The 18,967-nt window shown below is 41.0% G+C and overlaps 1 protein-coding gene across 1 annotated transcript in view; it reads left to right on the top strand.

Annotated features, from left to right (window-relative positions):
- Positions 1-18,967, top strand: part of C8A (complement C8 alpha chain) — a 64,257-nt gene that overhangs the window by 31,315 nt on the left and 13,975 nt on the right. The window contains exon 7 of the mRNA XM_032136749.1: positions 361-601. Within this exon, the coding sequence (XP_031992640.1) occupies positions 361-601 (241 nt within the window). The remainder of the gene's footprint in view (positions 1-360; positions 602-18,967) is intronic.

The following is an 18,967-nucleotide window of genomic DNA, read 5'->3' as shown; positions in this document are numbered from 1 at the left end:
TTTTTTTTTTTTTTTTTTGAGATGGAGTCTTGCTCTATTGCCAGGCTAGAGTGATCTCGGCTCACCGCAACCTCTGACTCCGTGGTTCAAGCGATTCTCCTGCCTCAGCTTCCTGAGTAGCTGGGATTACAGGCATGCACCACCATGCCCAGCTAATTTTTGTATTTTTAATAGAGACAGGGTTTCACCAAGCCAGGATGGTCTCGATCTCCTGACCTTGTGATCCACCAGCTTCAGCCTCCCAAAGTGCTGGGATTACAGGCATGAGCCACCACACCCAGTGACCTTTTGCATTATTTCTAATGGTAAAATATATCCTCTCTTTGTTCTTTTGCTTTATTCAATGGCGGTTGCTGGCAGAAATTCATTTTCACGAGAATCTTCACAAAGGTGCAGACTGCACATTTTAAGATGAGGAGGGACGACATTATGCTGGATGAAGGAATGCTGCAGTCATTAATGGAGCTTCCAGATCAGTACAATTATGGCATGTATGCCAAGTTCATCAATGACTATGGCACCCATTACATCACATCTGGATCCATGGGTGGCACTTATGAATATATCCTGGTGATTGACAAAGCAAAAATGGAATCCCTTGGTAAGTAAAGCAGAAGTTCTATGTACACAGTAGTCAACACAGACACCAGGTCATGGTTTGAAGTTTTCTAAGCACTGACTATGAGCCATGGTTGATCTCATTTAGTTTTTAGGACAACTCTATAGGATAGCATAAGTATTATTATTCCCAGGGAACTGAGATCCAGAAGAGTGAAACTTGCTAATAAGTACCACAAACAGGATTTGAGCTCAGATCTAGCCCCCTAAAACTATATGCTTCCTATTGCATCATAATTACTTTTATTTAAAAAAATAATTGGGATTTTGTTATGTAAAATGTGAAAACTTGTTTTAAATGTAGTATTATTGGTTAATGGAACGACCACACAGTCAGTGAAGCTAGAAACTTACATTCATCTCAGACTCCTCCTTCTCCTTCATTCCGGTAGATCTCTAAGGTGCTTCAGTTCTCTCTCATTCTTCTGCTCTCCTCCATCTCCACTCCTACTGAGGCATGCTGGGGTCTCATCTTTCACTTGTTACTGTATCAGCTCCTAAATGGTCTCTGGGGGCAGGCTCACCCCTTCCAACCTATTCTCTATAATTGCCACCAGATGGATCTTTCTACCTCACAGATCTGATTATATCACTTCCTTGCTTAATATCTTGAATGGCTAAGAATAAAGACTATTAGCATCGACCACATTAATGATGTTACTCCAACCTAGGAGAACAGTGGTTCTCAAAGTGTGGGCTCCAACTGTCAGCATAGCATCACCTGGGAACTTTTTGGAAATGTAAATTCTCAAGTCTCCATCCCAAATCTAACTAAATGAAAAACTGGGAATGGGTCCAGCTGTCTGCGTTTTAACAAGTTCGCCAGGTGATTCTGATGCTACTACAGTTTGAGAACCACTGACCTGTTCAATGAGTGAGAGGAAGGATGAGAGATGTATCCATATTGCAAAGCCAAGTTCAAATTCTCAGCTTTAAGAAGTTTCCTTGACTGCATCAGCCCAGGCTGGCTACTTCTCTTCTTCAACACGTACATAAAATTCCACACTAGGTAGTCTTTAAAAAATAATTTTCCAGTAATGGGATTGCTGGGTCAAGTGGTATTTCTGGTTCTAGATCCTTGAGGAATTGCCACACTATTTTCCACAATGGCTAAACTAATTTACACTCCCACCAACAGTGTAAAAGCGTTCCTGTTTCTCCACATCCTCTCCAGCATTTGTTGTTTCCTGGCTTTTTAATGATTACCATTCTAACTGGCATGAGATGGTATCTCATTGTGGTTTTGATTTGCATTTCTCTAATGACCAGTGATGATGAGCTTTTTTTCATATGCTTGTTGGCCACATAAATGTCTTCTTTTGAGAAGTGTCTGTTCATATCCTTTGCTCACTTTTTGATGGGATTGTTTTATTCTTGTAAATTTGTTTAAGTTCCTTGCAGATTCTGGATATTAGCCCTTTGTCAGATGGATAGATTGCAAAATTTTTCTCCTATCCAAAGGATTATAAATTATTCTATTATAAAGACAGATGCACATGTATGTTTACTGCAGCAGTATTCATAATAACAAAGCCTTGTAACCAAACCAAATGTCCATCAATAATAGACTGGATAAAGAAAATGTGGCACATATACACCGCGGAATACTATGCATCCACAAAAAAGGATGAGTTCTTGTCCTTTGCAGGGACATGGGTGAAACTGGAAACCATCATTCTCAGCAAACTAACACAGGAACAGAAAACCAAACACCACAGGTTCTCACTCATAAGTGGGAGTTGAACAATGAGAACACATGAATACAGCAAGGGGAATATCACACACCAGGGCCTGTCGGGGGTGGAGGGCTAAGGGAGGGATAGCATTAGGAGAAATACCTAATGTAGATGATGGGTTGATGGGTGCAGGAAACCACCATGGCACGTGTATACCTATGTAACAAACCTGCACATTCTGCACATATATCCCAGAACTTAAAGTATATATATAAAAAAATTCCCAAATGTTAGTATTATCTTCCTTATCCAGATAGCGAGATATTTGAAAACAAGTATCATGCCTGCCACTTTTCTATCTCTTTAACACTCAACACAGGGGTTAATATATAGTGTTCAAAACAAGACAGGAAGTTTGAGATGAAGCATTAATTTAGATGCCTGGCTAGAGTCATTCATTAATTTATCCATCTACATATTCATTTAAAAAAATAATTCAAATGCTCTAATGAGTATCCATTACGTGTTTGTGCTAGGAATATGATGGTGAACAAATCTAAATATGGTTCCTACCCTCTTGCATTACAGTATTTTTCAAATAACATGTTGTAAGCCAATTGTAGTTCTCAAAATCAATGTATATGGATCGCAAGTAAAGTTTTGAACAACAACAAAGGACAGAATAGAAAATATCATAGTGGATTATAGGCACTAAAGATAAATTATTACTTCAAGAAGTCTTTTCCAGTTAAATAAAAACATGCATATTTGTATCATATCATGATGCAAAATAAGTAGCTTACAATGGATGTAAGAAATGTAAAATGTAAAAAAAGCATTTAAAAAACTTTACTCAGGTGGGTCTTTTAAGAATCATTCAAAAACATGAGGAAGGAAAAAAGAGTTAACATTTGTTGAGCACCTACTAGGTTTCAGGAGCTGTTGCACATATTCTCATTTAATTTTCTTGACACCACTTAGAGATTGGTGTTATCCAAGTTTTAGCTACATAAATGCTGTGGCTCATCAGAGAGGCTAATTACTTAGTCCAGGCCTGCCAGAATCTGGGGTCAGAGCCCTGGACCTCTAGTCTTCCACCATGTGGTTGTGGTATAGCCTTTCATTTGGGCTCCCGTCTTTGGGGCTGGATTACTAATTAATTGCCTGGGGTATCTGGTGGCCCCTCCTCTTTAAAATCTGTGAGGCTGAAATGGGCTTCCAATGTGGTTAATATTCAAAAGGAGCTCACCGACAAATTGTCCCAGGGATAATTACCTCAGCTCTGTTTATAGAAAACCATATGTCGATAATAGCACAATTTGCTATTTGTGAAGAGCTGATTTTCTATAAATCCGGAAAGTTAGTGTTGCTTTTCTATAAATATGGAAATGTGCTAATCATCACCTCATCTGCTGGAGACCGCTAATAAATCAGAATGTCATTTACATATTAACCTACAAAGAACAAAAATATCTACCTTCTTTCCCTTTGACAAACAGAATCACACACACCCTTTCTCCATTTTGATGTTTGCTACATTAGGCTGGTTCAAAAGTAATTGAAGTTTTTGCCATTAAAAACCACAACTTTTGCATCAATCTAATAGCTTTCTCTCTGTCTTATTCTCTTCCCCTTGGTCTCATTCCCTTTCTTTCTAGGTATCTTTCTCTCTCTCCCTTTTCTCTTTCCTCTTTGTCACTGTCTTTTTCTCTCTCTATGTATCTTTGATCTATATGCTGTTAATTTATATTCTATTAAGTGGTTGTTTCTAAGAGACATCCTATGTGGTGAACATTCATGTCTGCAAAGGACTGAGCTTGGCATGGAATGATTTAAGTGAACATACTCACTGGTTTGCTCTGGGGGAATCTTTTGTCCTTGGGTTTGCTCAGATCCTCTCTGGGTTCGTCCCAGAGGATGCATGAGGCTGTTTTCTTCTAATGTGCCTTTTAGATCAAATGCTTCTCCCCCAAAGACAGCATGGAATCATGCATCAAAAATCAAGGGAAGTCTTGGATGTTAGGGAGGTGACGTCAGACTTCAATGAGATCCTAACATTTCCTCAAGGGCTGTGACTGACAGCTTTCTACCTTCTGCAGGTATCAGTACGGTTTGGGGCTTAAATTTCTGGATTTAGATTTTTTTTCCCTTCTTCATTTCTTCTTTGGAGCTCTCATTATTTGTCTTTGTATCAAGGTATACAAAAGAGAAATAATGTATTCTGCATTCTGACTTCTCTGGTTACAAAGCTGCCAATATATGTTGGATAGGTCAAGTACTTCAATGCCATTGTTCTGTTCAGTTGGATGTTCCTGGCCTCCTTTGCACATGCTGTTCTTTCATCTCCCAATGGTCTCTTCCCTGTCTTGCCAACCTGACAAACTTCAACTCATGCTTCTGAACCTTGTAGGGGCATCCCCACCTCTGTGAAACCCACTCTGATATTGCTCCACCCCTTCTCCCATAGTTTCATCTGTTTATACATTCATTCATTCAACCATGTCCATTGAGTTTGCATCATGTGTGAAAAGAACAAAATCAATATGGTCCCTGTTCTTACAAAGCTTACAATCCAATGGAGGAAACAAAACAAACAGCCAAAGTCCAAATATCATCCTTGGTCCTCTTTTACTTCCTGGACCCATCAGCGAGATATGTTGACTTTAATTCTAAAGCATATGCATCACCTGTTCTCCCTCTATTACTGTCTGACTTGTCCAAGCCACCGTTGTCTCTCACCTGGACACTGCAAGAGTATGGGGGTCTCTTATTCTCTTTCTTTGTTGTTGTTGTTGTTGCAGGTGTTGTCATCACTGCTGTTCCTGTAACTCTCTGGCACTCCAAGCTTACTTTAGTCTAGAGTCTTTGTATTAGCCATCTTCTTTGCTGGAACCACCCTTTCCTCTGATGTCTGTATAGCAGTATTCTTATCATTTGGACCTCCTTAAGCGTCACTTTTCAGAGAGACCTTTCCTGACCATGTAGTCAAGTTTCTGTTTGTTATATCACCCTATTTTAATTCTCAGCAAATCAGTAGCCCCCATACTCATGGACTTATTTGTTTATTGTCAATCTCCCCTTTCTAGAATGTTCATTCCAATCATCATTTTTGTTTATTACTGCATATTCATTTCCTAGAACATAGGGACTTAATAACATGTGAATTAATTGATCAACATGTAATTGTGAATTGTGATAAAAGCCATGTAGAAAATGAACAAGTTGTAAAAATAGAGATTAACTTCAGGGGGTGAGGGAAGATATTCACTTAGTTTGGGATGATCTGGGAATGTCTCTTTGAGGAAGTGAAATCCAAACTGAGATGAGATCCAAAGGATAAGGAGATGCCAAAGACAAGGGTGAAGGTGTTCTGGGTGAGTGGACAGCTTGTACAAAGGCCCTGTCTGAGGAAACAGCATGGCATGTTTGTGAAGGGGAAGACGGCATGTATGGCAAAAGCCTTGGAATAGGGGAGTAATAGCAGAAACTGAGGTTAGAAGAAGCCAAGAGGTGTCAGAGAGTCTTACTGGCCATAGTGAGAAGTATGGACTGTATCTGCAGTGGCAGAGAAACTACTGCAGGGTCATCAACAGGGCAGTGCTTGGTCTAATCAATGGGTCAGCAGATCATTCTATTGCCATGTAGAACACAGATTAAAGGAGCAGGAGTGGACTCAGGAAGAAGAATTAGGGGCATTGCTGATGTCCAGGTGAGGAATAAAGAATGGACATGAAAGAATATGATAGATTTGGGATGTATATTGAAAGTAGAATTTAAGGAATTTATAGATAGACTGGGTGTGAATCGTGAGGTGTAAATTACTCTTTTCTCTAAATTATATTTTTATCATAGACACACATCAGTGTGTGTGCATGCACACATACACACATTGAGGTGAGAAGGACAGGATGTGCTTGTCTGAAGGTGCCAGCTTCGTGGTAAAGACATCCCACAGGCATTTGGAAATATGGTCGGGATTCTGGGGGCAAAGAAAGGACTCTAAATATACATACATATTTAAATGCATATTATAATAATTGCAATTATATATTTGTCTCTTCTGCAGACTATGAACTGATGTACAAGTCCTAGGCCTATTGTTCTTGGGATATTTTTTATATCTAGCACAAGGCTGGGCCCACAGTAGATGCACCATGAAAACTCATTGAGCTGCATTCTCCTTGCTTCTTCTACTCCTGCAACTCTTACCATCATGTGAATGACCTCCACATTTCCATCTAGAGTCTTCTTTCTTCTCCAGAATCCCTACCCATATTTCCATATGCCTGTGAACATCTCCACCAGGAAGCTGGCACCTCCAGGCATAACATTTATGTCCTTCTCACCCCAAAGCCTTCAAGCGTTTCTTCCTGAATTCTTTCTCTATAGAGACACCACCATCCTCCCAGTTTACTTGACATAGAGAGGTGGAAAAGTAATTGACTATTTATTATGTACTAAGCTCCATACCAAGTCTCCTCGCCTAAGATTGACAATGATCCTGTGAGGCAGGCATGGTTTCCTCATTTTTACAGATGAAGGAAACAAGGCAAAAAAGTCATATCACTAGTAAGTGAAAAATATACAAAGTGAGTTAAAATCCAGGGTTCTTTCTTTTTCATCTCAGTTGCCTTTACTGGGACTCACAGCCTGGGAAAAATTCTGTCTCTCCTGTCTTTCCCCTACACATCTCATTAGTCACCTCCTTTGTATCCACAATCCATCCCTTTCTCTCCATTCCTGATTCTACTGATGACCATGCTATGCCATTTTCTCTGCAGATTCCCTCCAGCCAAGCAGACATGCAGAATGAGAAATTTATCAGAGGTTAGATGGATGTTTCATAAATGCCTTTGGAACAAAGTTGGTGGTGGTCTGCTCCAGACCCCTTCTGTAGCTCACGTAGATGGGACCTGATACATTTGTTTCAGCTTTTGTGCCCTGGGTCCCTCAAAATGCAACATGAAGTAGAATACTTCCTACCAGTTAAAGAATCTCAGGGAGTCTGATCCGACACCTCTATCAGGGATGCTGTAATAGAAATCCTGCATAGAATAGAAAGTTAAACTGCTATGATTCTTGGCCTTATTGAAAGGGCTTTGCAAAGACCTCACAGAAAATGACTTATGTTGATGATTTGCTTACAAAAACAGCCATAGCCATTCTGCCACCCTATCAAAGACAGCAGGCCCCATCAAAGATGGCAGGCAGTGTGGTAGTGGAAAAAATTATTTTCCCTGAGATATCTTTTTTTTTTTTAATCTAGGCTCTAACATTCAGAAGCTGGTATGTCACATTTCTGAGTCTCAGTTTTTCCGTGACTAAGGTAGAGATTGTCATAACTACTTTAAAAGTCTATTGTGAGAATTAACCAAGATAGTCATGAAAAGCACTGTGATACCTTAAATACTGTCCAAGCAGCACTTACTATTATGGATCATAATTTCAGGTAGAGTCAGTAAGTACTAAAGCCATTTTGATCAAGCTCTATGAAATTAAGAAGCATGCCAGTGACATAGTAGCAAGGAGTCCACACTTTGAAGTCAGATACATCTGGGTGGGGATCTTGGTTCTATCATTTAGTAGCTGTATGATTTTGATTGAGGAATAACACTTAATTTCTCTGATCTTCAGCTTCTTCAAGATCCAAATAAGAGTGATAACAAGGGTTTGTTTGGTTGAGAATAATTCTAAGTGCATGTTGCATGTTAAGTGTTTAATAGATATGTATTCCCTTTAATGAAGGATATGGATATAGCACAGTGGTTGGAAACATGGACTCTGCCACTTACTATGTAATCATGGGCAGATAATTTAATCATCTTAAGTTTCAATTTCCTCATCTGCAAGCTGGAAATACTGTCATCTACCTCACAGAGTGGTTAGTTGTGAGGAATAAGTGAACTTATTTTGTACCCACATTCCAATAAGCACTCAATAAATTTCAATTGCTGAAGAAGGTTCTGAGTCAGATTGCCTGATTCAAGTCCTATCTCTGCCCTTTATCAGTCGTGTGACCCACAGACAAATTAGTTAACCTCACTGTGCCTCAGTTTCCTCTTCTAAATGAGTCAATGAGAGTACATACTTCATAGGGTTGTTGTAAACTTGAGGTGGAACAATCTCTTTGAGCATGTGGCATAGTGCCTGACACAGAGTAAGAGTTCAAAAATGTTACCTATTATTGCTGTACAATGTTGGTATTATTATTACCACATTTTTATATTCCCAAATTTACAGTTATCAACTCTGGAATGTTAACTGTTCTCTCATCTGTAAAGTGGGGATAAGAGGAAGATCCATCTCCCAGAGTTCTGCAATCACTCAGCTCTGAAACATTGCTCAACCGGGAGGGAAATCATTATCATGATGTCCAGCCTGCAGTGGCTGGTACATTTGCTGTGGACTTGGAGCCTCAGCAATCATGCCTCCTCCTCCACCTGCCCATTTCTTTGATCAAGGTCATTCATTTCTGTCTCCAGAGCTTCATCCAGTTTTGGAGGGACCACTCTTCCCATTTATCAAGGTCACTTTGAATTCTCATCACTATCTTTCAAAGTGTTAACAACTCTGCTCAAATCAGTGCCTGCTTTCCATCATCCCTGGCCCTGATGGATGCCAGATAACAGTGACCCTGGGAAAGACCCTTCCAGCAAGAGTGCAGTACATCCGACCCATTATTGATCATCTTATTCCAGTCAGGGCTTGTGGACCAGCCAGTCTACCACCTAACACACAATGTGTAAAAAGCTACAGGGACAGAATTTAAAACCTCACTAAAGTTAATGCCAATTATAGCTCTACAACCTCTTCTTCCTCCCTCCCCGCCTTCCTGTATTTCATTCATTCCTTTAGCCTTTCCCTCGACAAACATTTATGAAGTACACATAACATGGGAAACACTGTCTAGATACCAAGATGCTTAATACATTGTCCCTCTCATCAGGGGGCTTATAGAAAGTAAGGGGTTTTCTCTTCGTCATAATCATCTGATTATGGTCAGGGATAATTTACTCTGTGGACAGACAAATTGGTTACCACCCAAAGTGAACTAGCAATTTATTTTCTCATTCACTATTTTGTTTTTTTTTTTTTTTTTTTTGTTTTTTTGTTTTTTTTGAGACGGAGTCTCGCTCTGTCGCCCAGGCTGGAGTGCAGTGGTGCAATCTCGGCTCACTGCAAGCTCCGCCTCCTGGGTTCACGCCATTCTCCTGCCTCAGCCTCTCCGAGTAGCTGGGACTACAGGCGCCCGCCACCACGCCCGGCTAATTTTTTGTATTTTTTAGTAGAGACGGGGTTTCACCGTGGTCTCGATCTCCTGACCTCGTGATCCGCCCGCCTCGGCCTCCCAAAGTGCTGGGATTACAAGCGTGAGCCACCGCGCCCGGCCCACTATTTTGTTTTAATAAAATATATTTACATGTAATAACATCTACTATTTGTAGAGCATAACACATCTAGCATTCAAATTGATCCTCACAATAACTTTATGAGGAATTATATTATTATTTTCCCCAGTTTTATAGAAAGAAAGTTGAAATCCAAAGAGCTTAAGTAAATGGCTCAGTGTGACTCACTTAGTATTGAACCTAGGTCTTCTGATTTAGATTTTATATATCTTCCAAGTACTCATCTCTTTTTCCATACATTCAGTCATTCATTCTGATACTATATGCGAGAGGCTTAGACTCTAGCAATGGTGGTAAGTCAGCCAAGATTTACTGAGTATTTACTGTGTGGTAGACATTGGGGTCAACACTTTAAATGCACCATCTCATTTAATTCTTAGGAGTGATCTGTGAAGAGGATACTATTATATAATCTCCAATTCAGTTATTCTCTGTTAAATAGCTTGCCCAAGCTCACATAGCTGTTAATTGGTGAAGTCAAACTCAAGAACCTGTAATGTTAAGCAAGGTGCTATAATGTCTCAAGTATGTCTTAACCTAGGGTTTTTCAAACTGCAGACCATAACCCATTAGTAGATTGTAAAAGAAATTTAGTGGGTCATGATCAGCATTTAAAAAATAAAATATAATAGAACACAAAGTATCAAAGTATGTCACACAAATTGTAGTTAAGTATCGAAACTTTTAAGCCAAGTACAGTGGCTCCTTCTTGTAATCCTAGCATTTTTGGAGGCCAAGGCTGGAGGATCATTTGAGCCCAGGAGTTTGAGACCAGCCTGGGCAACATAGGGAGACCACATCTTTATAAAAATTAAACAAACAAACAAACAACAAACAAAAAACTAGCCAGGCATGGTACATGAGCCTGTAGTCTCGGCTACTTGGGAGGCTGAGGTGGGAGGATCACTTGAGCCTGGGAGGTCGAGGTTGCAGTGAGCCGAGATCACACCATTGCACTCCAGCCTGGATGACAGAGAGAGGCCCTGTCTCAAAAAGAAAAGAAAAGATACTTCTTTTAAATGAATGTGTGTAGACTGATCATGATGTAAAATGTATTTCTTACTTTGAGAGTGGTCAAGAAAGTATTAAAAGCACAGTCTTAACTCAGTGTGCTCCACTAACTATAAAAACATATTTAATTACTCTAAATAAAGGAAAAATCATCAATAGCCCTAAGGGAGGCATTGGGAAGTGTATTAGTCAGGTTCTCCAGACAAACAGAACTAATAGAATACCTGTATCTCTCTCTATTATTTATCTTTATATAAAATGTATATATAATATAGAGATTTATTACAATGAATTGGTTCATGTTATATGGAGTCTGACAAGTCCCAAGATCTGCAGTCGGCAAGCTGGACACCCAGGAGAGCTGATGCTTTCATTTCAGTCCAAGTCTGAAGGCCTGAGAACCTGGACAGCCAGCGATGTATTTCCAGTCTGAAGGCCAGCAGGCTTGAGACCCTGGAAGAGTTGACATTTCCATTCAAGTCCAAGGGCAGGAAATGAAAGCCAATGTTCCAGGTCGAAGAAAGGAAGACTCTTCTCTTTTTTAGAGGAGGGTCAGTCTTTTTGTTCTAGTCAGTCCTTCGACTGATTGCATGAGGCCCATTCACATTAGAAAGGGCAGTTTAATTTATTAAGTCTAGCACTTTAAATGTTTTTCTCACCCAGAAACACCCAGAATAATGTTTGCTCAAATACCTAGACATTCCATGGCCCAGTCAACTTGACATATGAAATTAACCATCATAGGAAGATAGACATGTGGGAAAACTGGAAGCAGATGTCAATAACAACTGTGGAGCTAGGTCTGGAAAGTCTCATGTAATCAAGTGGTTCCAAGAGTGTATCTCAGTGGAAATAGAGGAATAAGCATAATTGGGTTCTAACTCTGTGGCAGGTGGCACGCTGAGCCCTTTCATGCACATCACCTCATCCAAGCCTTGTGGCAACCCTTCAAGCTCTATTTTATGGCTGTCCTCATTTCGCAGATGAGGACCACCAGGCACTGAAAGGCAAGATGACATGTCCAAGGTGACACAGCTGGTCAGAGGCAGGGTGAGGTTTGAAACCAGGTTCTAATTCCAAGTGCAATGTTTCTTGCAGTAAACCTAGATATTTTATTTCGTTTATTTTCCTTTCTAACAGCATCAAACTGTTGTGATAGCTTTGAAAGCCAGTAAATTGGGTTTTAAAAATAATTAAGGGAATATTATTTTTATATCTATTTCTAAATGTAATGTTGGGTCAATTTGACCCATTGATTGGGAATTGTAACTGGGAGAATTGTTAATGTTTAAACTGACAAGCATGAGATTGTTCTGAAACTTAAGTACAGACACAGAGCCAGGAACAAGGAGAGTGTGCTGGCTGGTGACACTCAAAGAGGTGAACCTCAGAGACTTGCAGGTCGGAAGAAGTGTCTAAGCCAGGGATGGCAAGTGGTCTTAATAGCAAATGCTACCTAGACTGCTGAGTTGAAGATTAGAACACAAGATACGGGCTCAGCCAGAAAGTGCTATCATCGATTAGTGATGTCTGCCAGAGGCTGGGGACTGAGGGCAACAGGGCTCTTGGGCTATGTATTTACTATACAGTTATTAAAATAAGACAAAGGCAGCACAGATGATTAAGCCATGTGTGGAGAGTGATTGGGGTGGGAAAGACATTTAATCAAAGTCCCTTAAATTACCATCACATTTATATATCATGGCTGGTTGTTTGATTATAACTCCCTTTCAGGACAATTCTGAGTGGAGCATTTACCCTTGTTGCACAAAGTTGGAAACAGGAAACAATCTCAGTGGAAAAACCGTTTTCATAATCTAATCTCCATTCATCCATTCATCCACTTATTCAGTAAATGCTCACTGAGCACCCATGATTTCTAGGAACACAGGGGTGAGACACACAGAGCCCTTCCCTGGAGAAATGTGCAGTCAGTTGGGTGCCAAGAATAACATAATGTGATAAATGTTTAAATAGAAACAAATACAGTAGAAGCACAAAGGAGGGAGCAACAACTTTTTCTGCCCCTCCCACTTGCTAGACCCTAAAGACATTCAAAACTCATCTTCCAAAATTACTAGGAGTAGAAGTTTGCCTGAAGAGAAGGGAGTTGCATGGGAATGGCTGGGGCAGCAAGTAGGTAAGGATGAGTAAAAGGAGATGAATGTACAGATTCACTCAAAGGCTGGACTCGGTTTTGGAAGGGCTTGCTGCTGAGGCCAGGGCATAAATGAGAACAATCTTGGCTGGATTATGCCAGGAATAGTGATGATAACAGGGGCCAGAGTCAGTGTTGACCTCTCAGAAACCAGAGAGGATGGCAAGTTGCAGGAATCATGCAAGGTGAAAGCAAGAGAGTCTCTGCATCTGGAGAAGAAGGCCAGCATTTCAGTGAGCAAGCACAGACCTCCAGCTTATTGTTCACCATTGGGGTGCACTATACTGAGCAATGTACTAGTCCCTGGACTCACCATACTCTTTCTCCTTGATTTGCATATGCTGTTTCTTCTACCTGGAATTTTGCACCTTTCCCTCTGCCCTTCCTTATTCACCTGGTTTCTGCCTATTCATCCTCAGTTCTCTGCTTAGCTCAAATAGGATTCTTCCAGGCAGTCTTTATGTCTCCCCAGTTCTGGGTTGGGAGCCTGTTTTAGGTGCTTCAGTGTACTCAGGACTTAGCTCTGAGTGTCACACTATTGCAGCTGCTTGTGTCCAGCATGCATCCTGTTAATGTTGCATCCCAGAGTCTTGCCCATTGACTGAGCCTGGCCCACAGCAGAGACTCAGCGTCTTTCTAGCTGGGGTGGTTCCAAATCCAAGCCCATGTATGCTGGGCAGCCTCCAGAGCTTTCCTAATACTCAGCAGAGTCAGGGGTGGTATCCTAAAGTTCTGAGCTGAATTGGACAATTAGGAGGGTGAGGTGGGCAGGAAGCTTATTGTAAAAGTCCTATGTTCATGGCTAAAGGCTCTGGGACAGCCCAGCAGGTTTGTTTGTTTGTTTATTTATTTATTTATTTATTTATTTATTTATTTATTTATTTTTATGCCTGCTAACTAACCAGTCACCCGAACAGACAGTCACTGGATTCTAACAAGCTCCAGGCTTTATCCCCAGTTACCATGACAACCAGGCTTCACGGTGATGGATGGTATTGATTGACTGACAGACTCCTAGTTTCTTGGCTCTGTCCTTACTCCCCTTAAGTCATCTGTATACACATGGAACTGAGACTCTCAGCACCATCCTTCTGATTTTGTCTTGATTTTGAATTTCCACCTCTAACATCACTGAGAACAGCTTCATACTTAAAGGAGAAAAGCTGAGATGGTGTCAACATTCTTCCCAGAGCCATCCTTAGCTCTCTTTCCCATAGGCGGTATAATATGGTATACAGAACATGGTCTTTGGTCACAGGCCTTGGTTCAATCCCAGTTCTGTTATTTACTTAGTGTATAACCTGGGCAAGTGACAAGCTATCTAAGTTAAGTTTAAACTATTTCAACCTACTCCTTTCTAAAATGGGACTGATTATTCCTATTGTGGCATGATGTGTGAACACTGAGTGTGTTAACACATGGAATATCTCTACCCAGCACATAATAGTGCTTATGAAGTCACCAGGTGCCCTTGTCCTCCCCACTCACTCCTGGCCTAACCACTTATACTGCAGAAATGCCCATTAAGAAAACCTGATTTCACAAACTCCTCAGCCTCCCTCTTTTTCTAAATTTTCAGATTCCAAATCAGGAGCCAAAAGCCTCAGTGTAGGCTGCAGCATTTCTGGCAACAGTAGTAATAGCAACACTTGACTGTGATTGCTAGCTCTGAACCAGGTACTGTCCTGAGCACATTACATGGCATGGATTAACTCATTCAACACTCACAACAACCCTAGGAGGTAGAGAGTATTAAAATCCCCATCTCACAGATGGGAAAACTGAGGCAAGAGAGGTTAAACGATTTGCCCACATAGTCATTGGGCAGGGGTAGAATTCCAGCTCAGGTAGTCTCTGTTTCAGAATTTGGCCTTCAGCTATGCTGTCTCTTGTCATGGCTGAAATTATGCAGAAAAGTCAGAGCCTCTGAAGAACCCTTATCAAGTAGGAGGAAGACATGGGACTGCAGTCAACATTGCCTCCTTCTTCTGCCTAGCTTCCTTTCTCTGAGCTTCTTTGTAGAATGAGGTAGTCAGGGAATGAGGAGTTGGAAGGCTCCTTTCAGGACCACCATTGGCTACTCACCATGCATGATGAATGTTCCTCTGCAGAATAACAGTAGCATGATGAAATGGAGCATCCATTGTGTTTGAATATGGCATATCTTGCTTCAAGACCTGATTCTTGGGCCTGTTAGTCTTGGGTGACTTTGGCAAGTTACCTAACAATAAAAGCTAGTATTTATTGAAGACCTAATTGTGCCAGACACTTTTTAGGAATTCACTTATAGAAACAATTATTCCCATTTTAAAGATTGGGAGTATGAGGCAGAAAGCCATTAAATGGTTACTCAAGTCACTACCAGAGAAGGTGAATGGTAGGACTCTGACCCCAGAGGTTACACTCTTAACCACCTCAATTTCTGCTTTTTCCAATCTTATTGAGCCTGTAAGATGGGTAAATCCTCCTTGTCCCAGAATATTGTTCAGAGTCTCCAACGAGATAATGCAGCTGAAAGTGCTTTATAAAATACAGTATGAGATATTAATCTAGCACGAGATATTACAAAACTGTGATTTGCATCTTCAATTAAAGAAGGAACTGTGACTCCTAGAATGTTTTAGAGGCATTGTCTATATAGGCTAAAGTCAGCCAATCTCCAAGTCCTCCCGGGGGGCTTGGCACATGCCAGGCTCTGTGCAGAGATTTGCAAACCCAAGAGATGACTTAGAAGCTTGTAGTCTTATAGGAAGAACAGACCAAGAAATTGACAATTACTAGAGTGAGCTAAATACTATGCTGGAGAGAAGCACAGGGATTCACTGGGGGCATAGACATAGGGCCCTTGGGGATTAAGAAAAGGCTGTCTAGAGCTGAGTGGGAGAAGCTCAATGAAAGAGATAAAGGGACTTTCTAGCACCTGCAAAGGCACCGAGGTACTCATTTTATTCTCAGGTGTTTTGGAAGAAGTGTGAGTTTTAATGGATAAACAGAAACACAAAGGGGACAGGTGAGTTAGCTAACACCTCCCAACTAGCCCAGCCACAGACTCCAATCATCTTTTCCAATGTGATGATAGAAAATAGACTATTAGATTCTCTTTCCCATTCTGAGGCTGTCTTTGGGGGCAACCAATATAGCAAAGCAATGTAGCAGATAGATCACAGCAACATGAATGGTATTTGTTTTTTGCAAAGAGATAAATAATGAACTACACCTGCTGTTTTCCACCTAATGCTTTTAATCTGAGAAATGACAGACTTGCGGTGTTCTGGCACCTTGGAAATCAAGCTGCCTGGTTCTGCCTGAGAGCCACAGACATGCAGCAGCTCCATGGAGGTGCGAGGGCGGCTCTCCCACCTGCACCACAGCCAAGACCATGTGGGAAACAAGTAGAACACGTGGTGGCCAGACTTATATCCTTTGGGCTCCTAGCCTGTCAAATAGCCACAGAAACAGCTCACCTTGAGACCAGTCTAGACTGAGAAGCAATCCAGCATCCCACTACCTCTGTACTTCCTTAAGGACCTCAACTGATTTGCATCTCTCTCTTTTCCACTCTGGAGTTTAAGTCACAGTGGCTTTTCTGAGTAGAATCTTGCCGCTGAGGAAACAAGTCCTCTGCAGGGTCTCCCTCATCTCCCATTATACTCCTAGCTTTGTCTGGCTAATCCCTACTTGTTCTACTTGTCTCTGGTTCCTTCTTCTGACCCCTACAGATGCCTTACCTGACCCTGCTGCCCTGTGTCAGAGTCCTCCTCACACACTACAATAATTATCTGTTTCCTTGTCCATTTCCCCACACTTGACTCTCAGCTTATAGAGGTCAAGCACTCTCCTGAGTCATCTTTATTTATCAGCTAGCTCTAATACAGTAAAACATCATTAGGTACTTATCAAAGTTGTCTCAAATGTTCTTAAAGCATTCCGCTGTGTTCTTAAAGTCTCAGGATAGTGGCATTAGAGGTCACCTTAAAAGATCACTGGTCTTTTCTACCCTTCAAACCCTCCTGTACCCTCACAGGCAAAGAGCCAGCCTCAGCTTGGTCTCCTGCAATGGTGAGAGCTAACTGCCTGCTGAAACACCTCATCTCTGCTTGACTTCTGACTGTGATAATGATTGACCTTATGCTAAGCCCAAACTTGCCTTCCTGTAGCTTTTGGCCTTTGGGTCCTAGTTCTTGCCCTTGCAACCACACAAATAAACCTAATTCTTCTTCCTCAAGACAACTCTCTGGAGGGTTTAATCCAGTTCTACTGGTCTCTCTTAAAGAGAAATCTTTTTTCCTTTCTTCAAGTAAACATCCTTAGTCACCTCTAATATTTTCAAAAGGATGTGGCTTTGAACATCTTCACCCTCATGCTTGTTCTTCTCTGATCATCCCTATTTTTAAATTTTATTATGGTAAAAATACTTAACATGAAATCTACCCTCTTAGCCAATTTTAACAGTACAATACAGTGTTGTTAACTATAGGGACATGTTGCTCTCAGACCTTATCTTGCATAATTGAGACTTTATGGTCATTGATTAGTAATTCTACCTTTCCACTTGCCCCCAGCCCCTGGCAACCACCATGATACCCTTGGATTCTATATATCTGACTATTCTTATATTTAATATAAGTGGAATCAGGCAGTCTTTATCCTTCTGTGACTGGCTTATTTCACATAGCAGTATATCCTCAAGATTCAACCGCATTGTCACATATGGCAGGATTTCCTTCTTTTTAAAGGCTGGATAATGTTCATTGAAGAAAATCATATTTTCTTATTTCATTTTTTAAAGTGTTTTTGCACACAGCTCTGAGTTTCTCTAATCTATGGAGAGGAGAGTGAGATTACTTCCTCCTTCATTTTACTAATTATAATTTGTATCCTTGTTTCATTACCCTACTGAGCGGGGAGTAATCGAAAACTCTAAGGCCTTTTCTTTTGTTCTCCTGCTAAGCTGTGTCTATTTCTCACTGTGCTTATTCATTTGGTATTTTGTCTGTAGGGTAGGATGTTAAAGTTTTCCCAATTCAGTCTCATTTTGCTGTGCTTGGTGATATGGTTTGGCTGTGTCCCCACCCAAATCTCATCTTGAATTGCAGTTCCCATAATCCCCATGTGTCATGGGAGGAACATGGTGGGAAGTAATTTAATCACGGGGGTAGTTACCCTCATGTTGTTCTCATGATAATGGGTGGGTTCTCATGAGTTCTGATGGTTTTATAAAGGGGTTTCCCTCTTTGCTTGGCACTCCTTCTTGGTGCCATGTGAAGAAGGATGCGTTTGCTTACCCTTCTGCCATGATTGTGAGTTTCCTGAGGCTTCCCCAGCCATGCTGCACTGTGAGTCAATTAAACTTCTTTCTTTTATAAAATCACCCAGTCTTGGGTATGTCTTTATTAGCAGCATGATAATGGACTAATACACTTGGTCAATGTATCCACCCAGCCTTTTGAGGCCTTTTTGGATCCTGTTTCTTTAACTGACTTATCCTTGGCTTCTTCTAGTTGTTATTCTGAGTAGATATGATGGAACTGGTTACTAAGTCTGTATCCAAGGCTTGACAAAGGCATCAACTGAGACGGGATGCCAGAGTCCTGTGGCAAGCCACCAGAGATACTCTGTAGGACCACCGTACTCAACATCTGATCCGAGATCCAATGAAGAGGAATCATCTGGGATACTTGTCTGAAAAACAGATTCCTGATTTCATAGAAATATACAGTTAGAATTGATAGCAGTTGGGCCTAGTTACCTATATTTTTTAAAAGCACTCCAGATGATCTCAATGTATAGCCTGGGTTGGGACTGATCTACTCCAGAGCTCACTGAGTTCAAAAGCCCCAAACAAACTGCAGTTTGATCTGGTCCAAAGTTAAGCCTAAGGAGTGCAGCCTGATGGGATGAGGTGGAGCAATGACAGAGGATTGCCTGGTTCCATGAATATAGTCAGTCTATCCACACTACACACCTATCTGGGCAAGTTCTCTACAATGGCTCCAGACCTTTCTCTGTTCCTTTCACCCCAGACCCCCACCCCCAACTCTTTCTGTTTATCTCTCTGGTTCTGAGTCCTGACTTCCAATGCCAGTTTCAACTCC

Source organism: Hylobates moloch, unplaced genomic scaffold (assembly GCF_009828535.3).
Source record: "Hylobates moloch isolate HMO894 unplaced genomic scaffold, HMol_V3 SCAFFOLD_18, whole genome shotgun sequence".
Lineage (NCBI taxonomy): Eukaryota > Metazoa > Chordata > Mammalia > Primates > Hylobatidae > Hylobates > Hylobates moloch.
Note: the sequence above shows the minus strand (reverse complement) of the source record. Positions and strands in the feature narration are given on the sequence as shown.